Raw genomic sequence first — 16,079 nt, forward strand, 5'->3', positions numbered from 1 at the left:
AAGCCATTTCTTTGATATCTTGGCTGTGTGCTTAGGGTCGTTGTCCTGCTGAAAGATGAACCGTTGCCCCAGTCTGAGGTCAAGAGCGCTCTGGAGCAGGTTTTCATCCAGGATGTCTCTGTACATTGCTGCAGTCATCTTTCCCTTTATCCTGACTAGTCTCCCAAGTCCTGCGGCTGAAAAACATCCCCACAGCATGATGCTACCACCACCATGCTTCACTGTAGGGATGATATTTCCCTGGTGATGAGCGGTGCCTGGTTTCCTCCAAACGTGACGCCTAGCATTCACACCAAAGAGTTCAATTTTTGTCTCATCGGACCAGAGAATTTTGTTTCTCATGGTCTGAGAGTCCGTAAGGTGCCTTTTGGCAAATTCCAGGTGGGCTGCCATGTGCCTTTTACTAAGGAGTGGTTTCGGTTTCGTCCTTCTGGAAGGTTCTCCTCTCTCCACAGAGGACCTCTGGAGCTCTGACATAGCGACCATCGGGTTCTTGGTCACCTCCCTGACTAAGGCCCTTCTCCCCCAATCGCTCAGTTTAGATGGCCGGCCAGCTCTAGGAAGAGTCCTGGTGGTTTCGAACTTCTTCCACTTACGGATGATGGAGGCCACTGTGCTCATTGGGACCTTCAAAGCAGCTGAAATTTTTCTCTAACCTTCCCCAGATTTGTGCCTCGAAACAATCCTGTCTCGGAGGTCCACAGACAATTCCTTTGACTTCATGCTTGGTTTGTGCTCTGACATGAACTGTCAACTGTGGGACCTTCTATAGACAGGTGTGTGCCTTTCCAAATCATGTCCAATCAACTGAATTTACCACCAGATGGACTTCAATTAAGCTGCAGAAACATCTCAAGGATGATCAGGGGAAACAGGATGCACCTGAGCTAAATTTTGAGCTTCATGGCAAAGGCTGTGAATACTTATGTACACGTGCTTTCTCATTTTTTTTATTTTTAATAAATTTGCAAAAACCTCAAGTAAACTTTTTTCACGTTGTCATTATGGGGTGTTGTATGTAGAATTCTGAGGAAAAAAATGAATTTAATCCATTTTGAAATAAGGCTGTGACATAACAAAATGTGGAAAAAGGGATGGGCTGTGAATATTTTTCGGATGCACTGTATTCTCAAAAAATGTTTTTTTGAAAACAGTTTCAACACGTTGCCATTTTGTTTTTATAATGACAGTGTGATGATGTCACATGTTACGGCTTTGACGATTGTGTGTTTTGTGTGATCTATATTTGTCCTTGTACAATTTCTTGTATTAGGATTTTGTTAGTTATCGCATACCCCTTGGGTTCAGATCAAAGGTTCAGCCATTGTACAGCACCCCTGGAGCAATTGCAGGTTAAGGGTCTTGCTTAAGGGCCCAGCAGAGTAGGTTCTCTTTTGGCTCTTTTGATTCAAACCAGCAACCAGTGAAGATCCTTAGCCTTAGAGCCACCACTCTGCAAGGAGCATCATTACTAACAAAAATCAAACATAAAATGGTGGTACCTCTGAGAAAAATCCTAACCAATTGGCACTGAAAGAAATGTCGAAACACAATTACAACATTTTCCAAAAGAAGAAATTACGAAACAAAACAACATTTAAAGTTCCAAAAGGTATTCATGACAACAGGAACCAGAGTCATAAGAAAACAGCATGACAGCAGTGAACACTCAACACTTAGCCTGCTCTCACATTGCCTAGTTACCGGTGTCGTTTCTGATGTAAGATGAAGAAAGACAAATGATTTTGGTGAATTCACAAGGATTAGGATAATTAGTTTTAGTTATTGGGCTAAATAAAGAATCAAGAGCAGATGCCAATAACAGAATATACAGTACGTGTGATAAAAATACAATATTACAGATATTTACAGAAAAAAAAATAAGATTTTGTATTTTGGAGACAAGAAAGGGTGAAGTTCTTCAAAAAGTATGGTATGTATGTGAAGGGAGAATAAGTAGAGGTGAAACTAGGGACTTGATTGGCCGAGAAATAAAAACAAACTTGAATCGAAAGGATGACAACATATCCCAAAAGAAAGTGTCTAGTCGATTGCAAGATGACAAGAAGATCTGCACTGTTTATAGAGTATGGAAGGAGATTGTGGAGGAAGTGGAAAATGGACATAAAAGAGAAGGGGTGTTTTAAAAGATCTGGGGTGGTACCATATGACATGACATTGTCCTGTAGACAAAGAATAGCTTTGGACTGGACTTCACCTCAGTATTTTCAGTGTAGCATACTGACAAGTTCCATCACTTTTAAATATCAAGAAAAATGGCAAATAAGGTATACTGTTAGCTTCTGGTTACATCTGTTCTTAAAACTATTTAGGTTCAAAATATATGTGTTGTATTCCATGGATTGTTTTATTGTGTTTGTTTTACAATCACAGGAAGCTGCAATGGGTGCAAAATTTACTGAAGTCAGTGCCGTCAACAAGCAAAGACTGCAGAACCTGGAGTTTGCACAAAGTCTGCTGAATCAGGTAATTATGGGGAAGCTTTCATAGCCACACTTGCACCATTGTTCAAGTGGTAAAGGATAGCAGAGTTAATTCTGATTTATATTTCTGCATCAATCCTACGTTGTAGCTATGCCTGGAGTTTGCACTGTAGGCTAACACTGTCAAAAACAGCTTATTCTTCTGTATCGCGCCTGAACACTAGTTGGCTGTGTTTGTAGCATACAAGAAAAGCAAATCTCTCTTTTATAGAAAAAAATCTTTTGATGCCATGAGACTTTTTAGGAGACAAGACAAGACTTTTTGGAAAATATTTTTTCAAATCCCGTGAGACGAAAATATTGCCATGATATTTTTAAAAGTCCCGCCCTCCTAGCACCCATTTTCAAACAAGGCCGTGGTACTGTCACCTCTCAGTCTTGTGAATGCTTTTGTCAGACACACATCTTGCGCTTTCAGCTCTTATAAATTTTAATGTTTGCCTCACTTTAAGTTCCCAGTTAAAGAAGACGTATTATGTCCAAATCTTACTTAAGAATTTCATCACGAAGGGTTATAAACAGAAAAGTTGAGTACACGGACAATCCTAGCAATGAGAAACAAGGAAGTCAAACGAATTTATGCCAAAAATGTTGATCGGTAACATGGCAAAATAGTTAAATCCGTATCAATAGACTGCTGAAACAGTTGGTGGTGATCATGCGGAAGATGAAAACAACAACTTACAATATCACGATATCTACAACCGTTAACACCGTCCAGTCTTCCACTGCACAAATTACTGTAGAAAGAAGGATGTATCCAAGAAAGTTAATGTAGTACATCTTCCACAGATAACATTACACAACAAAGGAGATCTTGATATGCCATTCACATTAAAACATTAACAGTTTCCCTTTAGAATAGCTTTTGCAAAGATAATCAACAAATCTCCGAGCCAAACATTTGAAAAAGTCGTTTTATTTAATAGAGAGAAAGAACCTAAATGCAATCATGGGCAGTTATACGTCGCATGGATGCAAATGTAACACTTCACATGAAAATTAAAATCTGTTGAAATTATATATCCAAATCCCCATACCACAGAACCGCAAACAGGCTAGCGCGTAGTGCTGGCCAGGGGGTTGGTGATCGAACTGAACAGGGGGCAAAGCCCCCTATGGATCCATTAAAATCCAGGCAGTTTTTGACTGTAAAAACACCTCTCCTCTTGCTGCACGTCTTCTTCCATAGGCAAATGTGTTTGTCCCTCACATTTTTCCCCACTTTTTTTATACATTTGCTGACTTCCAAACCAAAAAACAAAAGCACCTTTGTTAGATGCTCAGGGACATCACCTTAATGAAGTTCTCAGTGGTAGGTTTGTGGCCTTTATCACTGCTGGCTTAATTATGAACTACTCGGTTTTGCATGCTTTTTGTGATACCAACCAAACCTTGTGATTAAAATTCTTCAGCACCTTTCCAGCAATTTGGTCTTTAAAATATTGGTAAGTCTTAGATTTTGACACCTTTAACTGCTTGAGAATTCCCAGAGAATTAAAGCAATGTAAAAAAAAGTAGGGAGTTCAGTTCCACATGTCTTTGGGAGCCCCCTATTTATTTCCAGTTAGCTTTCCCTAAGCTACTTTCTAGTTTAGATAGATGTACTACAAATCAAATTGTCGAGTGTTTGACCCAATTTGAAAAATGTTTTGTTTCTTTACTTCTAGCAACCAGAAGTACCACTTGTCCAGCAGACATTCCAGACACAAAGGGCTGAAAGACCTGGTGAAGAACCTTGGAGGATAAAGAAACAATTAGATGATGAGATTCATCGCCGGGAGCAGCTCGAAAGAGAGCTAACAACTGTACAGAGTGAGATCTCTACATTAGAAGGCCTTAAACCACAGGATACACTAGTTAAAAAGGAACTGATCAGAAAAGTTCCAGATCCTCAGCTGGATGAAGATTACAGGAAAATGCAGGAGAGAGTTGCTGAAGAACAGCGCCTGACCAGAACATTAGAAACTGAACTGGAGACACTTCGGTTAAAGCTGCGTGGTTTTGAAACAGAGAAAAGGGAAGGTGCACAACAATATGTAGTAAAGGAAGTCCTCCGAATCGAAAAAGATAAAGAACAAGAGGAAGAGGTATTAAGGCTAAAAGAGGAGTTGGAGGAACTGAGAAGGCAAAAGGCAGCTAAAGAAAATGAATTAGTGATTCTTCAAAAACAAGTTAATGTGTTCAGTCAGGAAAGAACCAAAGAACTGGAAAAGATCACAGAGAAAGAGGTGATCAAAATTCAGAATGATCCACAACTGGAGAGTGAGTACAGAATGCTTATGGATAGCAAACAAAAAGAGATTGAAGCTAGAAAAAAGCTGGAACAAGAACTTCTGTTTCTCCAGGAAAAGCTAAGACGGTTAGAAAAAGAAAAGGCGATAGCCGAAGAAAAAATCACCATCAAAGAGGTCTTAAAGGTGGAAAAAGATCTTGCTCTGGGGAGGGAGGTGGACTCGCTGAGGCAGGAATATGAAGATGAAAAGGCCAAAAGCCGATCACTTCAGAGAGAACAAAGTGACCTTCTTAGCAGGATTAATCTTCTCGAAAATGAGAAATCCAAACCTATTGTTCAAGAGAAGGTGAGAGAGATTGTAAGACCCGATCCAAAGACTGAAAGTGAGGTGGCCAGCCTTCGTTTTGAGCTAGCTGAGCAGCAGAGAAGATGTAGGGATGCAGAGCTGCAACTGAAGACTCTTCAAGATGAGCTACTACTGCTGAGAAACAGAGGTCCCCAGGTAGAATACAAAGAAATCATTAAAGAGGTTATTAAGTACAGGACTGATCCAGAAACAGAACGGGAGCTTGAGACACTCCGGAACGACATCATAGACAAAACCCGCAGGATTGAACGGTCAGAATTTGAGGTGACACAGTTGAAGGATGAAATCCAAAGATGGAAAGATACCAAGCCACAGGTGCAAATAAAAGAAGTGATAAATGAAGTCCTTCAATACAAAGAAGATCCAAAAACCAAAGAGGAAGTAGAATCTCTTAGAGTGCGCCTTGTGGAGGAACAGAAAAAGAGAATTGAACTGGAAAGAGAAAAGGCAGCCAATGAAGAGAAGATTCGCCAGAAGGAGATTGAGCTTTCCCAAGTTAAAGAAAAAGTCGTCCAGCAAGAAGTAGTGAAGATGGAAACGGATCCAATTTTGAAGTCAGAGTGCAACACCTTTATGCAGAACATTGCAAATGAGCAGAAGCAAAAGGAAGCACTGAAGGAAGAGCTAATTAGGCTTCAGCTGCGGAAAATGGAGTTGGAGCATCAGCTGGAAGACTTAGAGCGAGAGAGACAAGCTAGACGAGAAGCTGAGCTTGAAATACAAAAATTAAGGATCAGGCTGGGTGAGCTTGAGTTGAAAGAGAAGGAAAACAGAGATAAGGTAACTGTGAAACAGAAAGTGGTGCTCCAGCAGGATCCTCAACAGGAAAAAGAGCATGCACTCCTCAAGTTACAATTGGAAGAAGAGATACACAGGCGCCAACTTCTGGAAAAAGACCTGCAAGCCATAGTCGACAAACAAGTGACACTAGAAAAGATGGAAGTCAGGGAGAAAGTGATCTTCTCGGAGAAGGTACAGGTTGAGAAAGATCCTGAAGCTGAGCAGGAAATTGAAAAACTCAAGACTACTATGGAAGAAGAATCCAAGCGAAGACGTGAACTCGAGTCAGAATTGCAACAACTCCTTTCCAAGGTGTCAGAAGTGGAATTTTCTAACACCAAATACTCAAAAGAACTGGACTACATTAGGGAAGAAAACCAGCAGCTAAAACTAGAAAAGAACCGACTGGAAAATGAAGTCCGGCAACTGCAAACAGACATTCACATCACTGTTAAGGATGCCAAAGATATTACAGAATCTCCTCTGATGGACAGTGGAAGAAATCTTGAGCTTCGTGTAGAATCTCTTCAGAAGGAACTTGATGAGTTGCGAAGCATCACAAATGAGAAAGATCAAGAGATTGCCAAGCTTCAAAAGAATTTATCAGCAATGCGAATCAAGAGGGAGCAGAGAGAAAGTCACTTAAAGAGGTCCATTGTTGTCATTGATCCAGACACAGGAAAAGAGATGACTCCGGAGGAAGCACACAGACAAGGTCTCATTGACTGGAAAATGTTTGTTAACCTCCAGAATCAAGAATGTGACTGGGAGGAGATTTCCATGAAAGGACCCAACGGTGAATCCTCTATTCTGCATGACAGAAAATCTGGCAAAAAATTCTCCATTGATGATGCCATCAAGAGTGGCAAAATAACAAGAGATCATGTACGCCGCTTCCATAACAAAGAATTACCCATCCAGGAATTTGCCTTAATGGTCTCAGGCAAAGCTTGATAAGACGTTGATCCAGAAGTATTAATGATGCCTTGCTTTGAGAAATGTATTATCAAAAATGATCTCCTGAAACCTTATTCCACAAAAAAAAAGCAACAAATCTGAATCAATACCTAATAAAGTTCTCGATTATAATAAACTTTACCATAAATGTATGACCAATGGCCTGTTACGTTCTTACACTTTCAAATGCAGAAACCAAACATGTGAACAGATAAAAAAAAATAAATAAATAAATAAAAAAAAAGTACAAAAACTTTTCTGGAGTGGGCAAGGGAGACGGATTAAAAATTTTAAGTATACCTACAAGTTTAAAGTGTGTGTTCTTAGGACCATTTTAAAAAGGCATATTTATATAAATATATAGACACGTTTTTAACATCAGTTGTCCTAAGTCAATAACTACCAAAGCTGTGGATAATTAGACAAGTTTTGCCTCGCTTCCTGGAAAAAGTGATATACTTTTGGTAATGTAACCTTTTGTGCCTTTAGTTTGGGGATCAATGGTTTGGTAATTATGTATACATTTTTCCTGCTTGTATTACAAAGTTAGCTTTCTACTTTAGCAATTTACATGAACAGCAAACATCTGAAAATTTTGTGTTAATTTTGAAGACTAGGAATAAACGTTGGTGACTGGAAAACACGCATATGCCCTTTTTCTTTTTAATGCCACCTTCCATGTATCTATTGTTTCGATGTATAACAATCCAGACTTAGTATCGTTTGGATGTATTCTCATTCACTGTTTATTTTGTTGAGTATTTCACCTGAAGGATTCAAAAGGTTTTCAGTGGAAACTAAATGCTGGAGAAGAACGGAGAAGAGCCAGTTTTTATTGAGCATATGAGAACAATTTAGATGAGAACATGCCATTCAGCCCTACAAAGTATCCTATCCACTTAACTGTACTCCTCGAAGGTCCCTAAAGTCCTACTGTCTACCACGCTCTCCGTATGAAGAAAAACGTCCTAACATTTTTGCAAAATTTCCCCTTAACAAAATTCCAACTGTGTCCCAGTGTTCTTGATGAGCTGATTTTAACTTTTTGAGACTGAATATTTTTTCTAAAAAACTCAGTTTTCTGACAACCACACAATTTCACACATAAATCAACATAAAATGTCTGTTGCTGCATGCTGAGGCTGCTGATGCGCAACATCTCTGGCAGCAGCAGCTGTACGGGGGCAGCTCGATGGCCAGCAGAAATGCATGGTGGGCCAGCTGCCTGTCTATCTTCATGCAGCATGTGGACCCTCGGTGAACGTCAGTCAGCTGGGGATTGATCCCCGGAGGCTGGTAACTCACTTTCGTTTTCGATCTACATCTCCAGATCTCTTGCATCAAAATTGGAGTTCAGCAAGTCAGAGATAATATGCAAAATGTCGTCCATGGAGTATTTTGCTTTGTATATTTGATTTGGTCTCTCTCCTGAAGTCGATGCCATTTTTGAAGTTGTTTTTTCTTCAATATTTATGCACATGCAGGGAATTAAGGTCAAATTAAGGTCAAATCAACAAAGCTACAGTGACTTTCTTTCTAGCAGAGAGTCAAACTAAAATCTAACGCCGAGTTTCATCTCAGTTTACAGCTGATTACCCTCCTCTGCTCCTGAATTTCGATAATTGTCGACATCCGCCCTGAAAGAGTTAAAGTCACAGTCTCGATCCACTGTACTAATTCTCTTCATAATTTTAAACACTTCAATTTATGTCTCCTCTTAATCTTCTTTTGCTTAAACTGAAAAGGCTCAGCTCTTTTAATCTTTCCTTATAATTCTACTGTGAACGTTTCCTAGCGCTGCTCTGTCCTTTCTGTAGTCTGGAGACCATATGAGGCCTCACCAGTGTGTTATAAAGCTTCAGTTTAACCTCCTTGCACTTGTACTCCACACATTAAAGTACTATATAACCGAACATTCTGTTAGCCTTTTAAATAGCTTCTGAACGCCATCTGTTAGGTGATGGTGTCAAGTCCACGAGTCCTAAATCCTTCTTATAAGGTATACTTTACATTTTCAGGCCTCCCAATGTGTATTCAAACCTAAAGTTTTTACTTCCATCATGTAATACTTTACATTGTGACAGATAGGGGTCGCTGTTGTCCCCTTGAACCTCAGACTTGACACCAGGTAAAAGTCCAATAAGTTGACTTTTTATTGATACACAGTGTACAAAGCACCCTCCACTCCACAATGCTCATATAAATACACAATAATTCTCAATAAACCAATCCTCCACTCCCAGACGCGTTGCCACTCTTCCACCCAGCTCAGCTCGACATCTGGGATTTCCCATAGTCCTTTTATAGACCTTGACCCGGAAGTGCTTGTGAACCCGCAGGCCATGTGACTTCCTAGCACTTCCGGGTCAGATCCAAATAATTCTTTTTATCCTGGAAGTACGTCATTTCTTCCCTTGGTGGCTCCGATGTTATTCAGCAGGGCTGTACAGGAAAACTCCAATGTCCATGATGCCCTGCTGGAATTTGGGGCATCTCGATGTCGCAGGGATGGCTATCTCTGGCGGCCTGGGGGTATTGGCCGGGATGAATGTCCGGCCGTAGTCCACAACATTTAATGACATTGAACTTCATCTGTCACAAATCTGCCCAAGCCTGTATGCTGTCCAAGTCCTTCTGTTACGATTCAACAGATTCAAGATTATCTGCCAATCCACCTATCTGCAAATTCAACCAGTTTGTTACTTCTATTCCTATCCAAATCATTTATATATATTATAAATAACAGCGGCCCTAGCACTGACCCCTGTGACACACCACTCCTAATGTCAGCTAATTCTGATGAGGTTCATCACCCTCTGCTTCCTGTGTCTGAGCCAATTCTGCACCCATCTACACACCACACCCTGAACTCCCACTTCTTTGAGTTTGATGCCCAATGTCGCATGTGGCACCCAATCAAATGCTTTCTGAAAGTCCAATAAATAACATCATATGCTCCAATTTGATCATATCTTTATCCTCATTGAATTCCAGGATGTTAGTAAAACATGACTTCCCTCGTTTGAACCCATGCTGACTGTTCAATAAAACTCCTGTTCTTGCCATGTGTTGCTCAATCTTTTCTTTAATTCCTTCCTTTAATTTGCCTGTGATACACATTAAGCTTACTAGCCTATAGTTGCTCGTATCTGCCTGTTCACCCTTTTTTTATATAATCTTATATATAAACGTCTACACGTGGAAGTGTGTGTGTCTGTCCGTCCAGCTAGGAAGTGAAAGATGGAGTTGGGGTAAGGGCTTCACCTCCAAGGAAACAGAAAACTAAACATCTACGCGTGAAAGAGTGTGTGCCTGCCTGCCTGCCTGTCTGTCTGCCTGTCTGTGTGGTCCGGAAGTGCGAGGCTACAGCATGAAGCTCAGAGAGCTGGCAAGGTGGCCCCAAGTTAACAAGTCGGAAGAAGAAAGCAACACTGTTGCCAAAGTAAGCCTGCTGAGAAAAAAAGAGAAAGTCTCACGGGAATGAGACAAGCACATTGGCAAAACGGTATTTTACTTTTTTTCCCCGCCGCTAATACACAAGCGAGGCGAACACGTCAGCACAGCGAAACCTAGTAGAGAGACACCCAGAGTAATTCCTTTCAATTACCTGACATCTCTACATTTCAATTTTTTTTCCTGACGATTTCAATAGTTTCTAGGACCCTGGGCTTTTTTACAGCACGGGCTTACACAGCTAGCGGGATGATATTTGCCATTTTCCAGTCCTTCAGAATCTCCCCAGTGTGCAGTGGCTTCCTAAAAATATGTGTCAAGGATTTATATTTGTGCTCGCTAGCCTCCTTAAGAACATGAGGATAAATATTATCTGATCTTGGTGTTTGTTTGATTTCAGCCTGTTTAATATAAGCAGTTCATCTCTCCCTCTACAAATTTCCCAATCATTCAGTAGGAGTAGTTCCTTTTACTGCTGGCATAGCAGTTTATTTTTTTTCCCCCCCGCATACTTCATTTGCACTTGGATTTAGCTTCCCGAATTACGCACATTAATGAATATCTACAGTGGGTACGGAAAGTATTCAGACCCTCTTTAATTTTTCACTCTTTGTTATATTGCAGCCATTTGCTAAAATCATTTAAATTAATTTTTTTCCTCATTAATGTACACTCAGCACCCCATATTGACAGACAAAAAAAGAATTCTTGAAATTGTTGCAGATTTATTAAAAAAGAAAGACTGAAATATCACCTGGTCCTAAGTATTCAGACCCTTTGCTGTGACACTCATATATTTAACTCAGGTGCTTTCCATTTCTTCTGATCATCCTTGAGATCACCTTCATTTGAGTCCAGCTGTGTTTGATTCTACTGATTGGACTTGATTAGGAAAGCCACACACCTGTCTATATAAGACCTTACAGCTCGCAATGCATGTCAGAGCAAATGAGAATCATGAGGTCAAAGAAACTGCCTGAAGAGCTCAGAGACAGAATTGTGGCAAGGCACAGATCTGGCAAAGGTTACAAAAATTTCTGCTGCACTTAAGGTTCCCAAGAGCACAGTGGCCTCCATAATCCTTAAATGGAAGACGTTTGGGACGACCAGAACCCTTCCTGGAGCTGGCCGTTCGGACAAGTTGAGCTACCAGGGGAGAAGAGCCTTGGTGAGAGAGGTAAAGAAAACCCAAAGATCACTTTGGCTGAGCTCCAGAGATGCAGTCAGGAGATGGGAGAAAGTTGTAGAAAGTCAACCATCACTGCAGCCCTCCACCAGTCAGGGCTTTATGGCAGAGTGGCCTGTCGGAAGCCTCTCCTCAGTGCAAGACACATGACAGCCCGCATGGAGTTTGCTAAAAGACACCTGAAGGACTCTGAGATGGTGAGAAATAAGATTCTCTGGTCTGATGAGACCAAGATAGAACTTTTGGCCTTAATTCTAAGCGGTATGTGTGGAGACAACCAGGCACTGCTCATCACTTGTCCAATACAGTCCCCACAGTGAAGCATGGCGGTGGCAGCATCATGCTGTGGGGGTGTTTTTCAGCTGCAGGGACAGGACAACTGGTTGCAATCGAGGGAAAGATGAATGCGGCCAAGTACAGGGATATCCTGGACAAAAACCTTCTCCAGAGTGCTAAGGACCTCAGACTGGGCCGAAGGTTTACCTTCCAGCAAGACAATGACCCTAAGCACACAGCTAAAATAATGAAGAAGTGGCTTCACAACAACTCTGTGACTGTTCTTGAACGGCCCAGCCAGAGCCCTGACTTAAACCCAATTGAGCATCTCTGGAGAGACCTAAAAATGGCTGTCCACCAACGCTTACCATCCAACCTGACAGAACTGGAGAGGATCTGCAAGGAGGAATGGCAGAGGATCCCCAAATCCAGGTGTGAAAAACTTGTTGCATCTTTCCCAAGAAGACTCATGGCTGTATTAGCTCAAAAGGGTGCTTCTACTAAATACTGAGCAAAGGGTCTGAATACTTAGGACCATGTGATATTTCAGTATTTCTTTTTTAATAAATCTGCTATTACTACTATTTCAAAAATTCTTTTTTTTGTCTTTCAATATGGAGTGCTGTGTGTACATTAATGAGGGAAAAAATTAATTTAAATGATTTTAGCAAATGGCTGCAATATAACAAAGAGTGAAAAATTGAAGGGGGTCTGAATACCTTCCGTACCCACTGTATCTATGTGGCTTTGGCAGATTTCAAACAAAGAACACAACAGATGTTAACGAAAATGCTGTACAGAATGTCAGAATAAAACAATTTCAGATTATAATAAAGTAAAAACACTACTGTCTTTCTGCTTGCCCGATCCTTCCGAGCGATCCGATAGGTCAGTTTGGCTTTAATGGGTCAGTTGTAAGGATGATGGCAGGATACATCAGGGGTGTCTGATTGTCCGGAGTATTTCAATACGAACAAAGTGAATAATGTGCCAAATAACGTTGAGCTGCTAAATATTAACAAGGAGCAACCGGAGTCACCTTCAAAACTGGGAAGTACAGTATGTGGAAGAATATGAATGAAGTTTTCAATATGGGTAATGCAGGTCCATCTACCATTACTGGTAGTCAAAAAGTAGACAGAAGTCAAGCCAAGCCAAGATGCCTTGAAATGACAGAGTCTGAGAAGCAGGCTTTATAGGAATGTGACCGAGAGAAGAAGCACTGAGGAAGAGATGGTGAGTCACACAAAGACACCGAGGAAAGGAGTAAGAAGAACTTAGTGAGAGACCTTGGGACACTACATACCGACGAGGCACAACCTGAATCAGCATTGAAAACAAAGTATTGGAAAGAATATAAATTATGTTTTTAAAGCAAGTAATGGGTGTCTGTCTGTCATTGGTGGTAGACAAAAAGTGGACAGAAGTCAAGCAAGGCAAAATGAAAAGAAAGAGCCTGAGAAGCACGCTTTACAGGATTGTGCTTGAGAGGGGGAGCACGGAGGAAGAGAAGTTCTGATACATGGATACTGAAGAAAGGCATAGGAGGAACGCAGAAAGTCCACCTTCATACCAAGTATTTTTAAATGTATTCTATTACCGGTCTTGAACAGGTAACGTAGGTAGTACTTTTATAAAATATATTTAAAAAACTAGGGGGCTTTGCCCTGTACTGAACACGTCTCTGCCGCTTGTAAATTAGACGATCTACAAGTCTCCAACTTAAAGTTTAAATCCGAACAATATCTACATACTTCTGTCATATCACCTATGTCCATATATTCGATCACTTTTCGCTGTTCTGTTATTTCACTGAGTAATAATTTCTGTTTGTTAGTACTAATGCGATCTTTGCAATCATTTTTTTTTTGAGACTTTCGAATTTTAATACTTTCATTATCTCTAACCTGCTCTGCATGTGTATTGCACCAGCGTTTTTGAACCTCTTTATGATGTTCTACTTTGTCATCTGCTCTTTGTCTTTTATTTCCAGCCACAGTCGTGTTGGCACAAAGTCTCGTCTTGCGGGACATGAAAGTAGCTCTCTGAAACAGTCTCGCCAAGGATTTTTTATTTAATAAGAGATATTTAACCACATGAATCATACCAAAGCCTTGAAAAAATACAACAAAGTAAAAATAAACCAACAGACATTACTGCATTCAAGTATCTCCATATGATAATCGAAGAATGACAAGATTTGAAGAGGCTATATGCACACAGTAGTGCTGACGTACTTCCGGTGAAATATCAGCCAGATCAGTAACTTCTATTGTTCATACCGCAGCTGTGATATTTGCTTAGTTGTGAGAATGTTTGAGAAAAAGGAATTTAAGCTTCAGTGAACACATAGCTCTACAGTTGAAGTTTACTGTTTTCCTTTATGCCGAGCTTCCAGTAAATGCAACGGGGTACTTAGTTTTTATTCATTTCCCACTGATGCAGCAAACCGATCTGATTGGATCATCAATATCGAGAGAGCTTTACAATTAGTTTAAAATCAATAGCGTTTTAAAAAATTGTATTTTCGCAAGCCAGTTTCTGAGACAGGACAGCGACTGTTGAAGGAGGGAGCAGTTCCTGAATTGTTTAAAGTGGAATAATATGTCCATTCCACTTTCAAAACTGGGGGTTTGGGAGAGAAGAAAGCGACCAACAGAGGATGACAAAAATCTCGAAGGCAACTTCTACACTTCTGCTCCAGATCCAACAGTTGTCGACCCAGTGCTTGATGAAAACATGTCTTTCAGAGAGAAGGCCCTTATATTGAAGTAGCAGCCTGGCATTCACCATTTTGCCGGCTCAGACAGAGACATTTCACATTTTTACAAGGTAGGATATCCAGCAAACTTGTTATTATATATTGTAACATCAGCGCAGAGCACCGCAATGGCTGGTTTCTCTGCTCTTTACAAGGCTCTTTGAGGTGACTCGCTATCCTTAAATGGACTGCTTGCCTTTTGCTGCACTAGTTAGAAATAAGCTTGTGCGACTGTGCAGAGTTGCCAGCTTTATAGGTACTCCTGCTTTCTTTTCTTGACTCATCCCTGACTGACATAACTTGTCCAGCACTACTGCAGTATCAAGCCAACATACACATACACCTGTCCCCGAATAAACTAAAATTTCAGAGTTTCAATTATCAGTCATTAAAGAAGCCTAATATAATCACATATAGACCTGCATAAGCTCATAGTTGATAAAAGTTTTTAAGACATGCGGATCATACCTTCATAATTGTAGATGTAACTTGAAACACTCCTGACGTTTGGCACAATGTTTGAATAATGCGACTTGCACCTTTTACCGTAAGTCTCGCACGTTTTGAAGCGATTGGGTGAAAAACGCCACAGTTGGTCAGTTTTGATGTGGAATCTGGAAGAGAGTGTGTGTATAGCCTATTAAGATTTTAAACTGTAAGAAGATGGAAGAACTTAAGTAAAAGGGTAAATTATTCAATGCGATAGCCACAGAAAAATCACAATCGCCCTAAACTGCAGCCGGGATCGAGAAGTTTTCGATTAGATGATCTCAAAGTCCTAGAGGTAGACTAGTGGTGAAGGATGTCTGAGAAATAATGTGCTGCCAGACAATGAAGGTTTTAAAAGACAATAAAAGATTAAAATTAATTCTGAATTTAACAGGCAGCCAATAAAGAGAGGCCCAGCCTACTTTGTACCAGACAGGAGCCGAGAAGCTGCAGATGGGATAGAGAAAGACTGACTAACACCCAAATAGAGAGGATTGCAATAGTCAAGATGACAACAAATAATAGTATGAACTCCTATCTCTAGGTCTTTAAAAGAAATCAAACATACCGATTTGGCAATTTTAATAAGCTGAAAGCTTATTTTTTTTTTATACAATTAATTTGTCAAATTTAAGAGCTGGATCAAAGCCCATGTTTCTGACAGGGGTGCACACATTTGCTGACTGGGGTCCTCTATTACTGTTTATACTACTACTAAACAGTTTGAAGACCCAAACTTACCTTCAGCTTTTTTTTTGTTTAGCTGGGGAATGTATTTTTCAATATGCAACGACCCAGATTGACACCCCCAGTTAATTGAAACTGATTGGCCAGTCTATTAGGTACGCCAGCCTAGTATTTTGTACCTACTTTGGCCTTAAAAACAGTCAGAGTTTGTCTAGGCATGGATTCAGACATTCAGGGACGCTGAAATGACTGCATTGTGCAGTTGCTGCATTCTGGATGGCTGCAGTGTCTTGTTGCAATGAGCCGTTTCCACCGCATTTCAAAAATGCTCAGCAGAGTTGAGATTAAGGGACTGTGCTGGCCATCAAATCAATAAAGTGTCA

The 16,079-nt window shown here is 40.5% G+C and overlaps 1 protein-coding gene across 2 annotated transcripts in view; it reads left to right on the forward strand.

Annotated features, from left to right (window-relative positions):
* The window catches only part of ppl (periplakin), a 100,791-nt gene extending 93,304 nt beyond the window's left edge, over window positions 1–7,487 (forward strand). For both annotated transcript variants that reach the window (XM_039776304.1, XM_039776303.1), the window contains exons 21-22: window positions 2,395–2,487; window positions 4,175–7,487. In XM_039776304.1, coding sequence (XP_039632238.1) covers window positions 2,395–2,487; window positions 4,175–6,841 — 2,760 coding nt within the window. In that variant the 3' untranslated portion in view covers window positions 6,842–7,487. The remainder of the gene's footprint in view (window positions 1–2,394; window positions 2,488–4,174) is intronic.
* The last annotated feature ends 8,592 nt before the right edge of the window (window positions 7,488–16,079 follow it).

This window comes from Polypterus senegalus, chromosome 13 (genome assembly GCF_016835505.1).
Source record: "Polypterus senegalus isolate Bchr_013 chromosome 13, ASM1683550v1, whole genome shotgun sequence".
Classification (NCBI taxonomy): Eukaryota; Metazoa; Chordata; class Cladistia; order Polypteriformes; family Polypteridae; genus Polypterus; species Polypterus senegalus.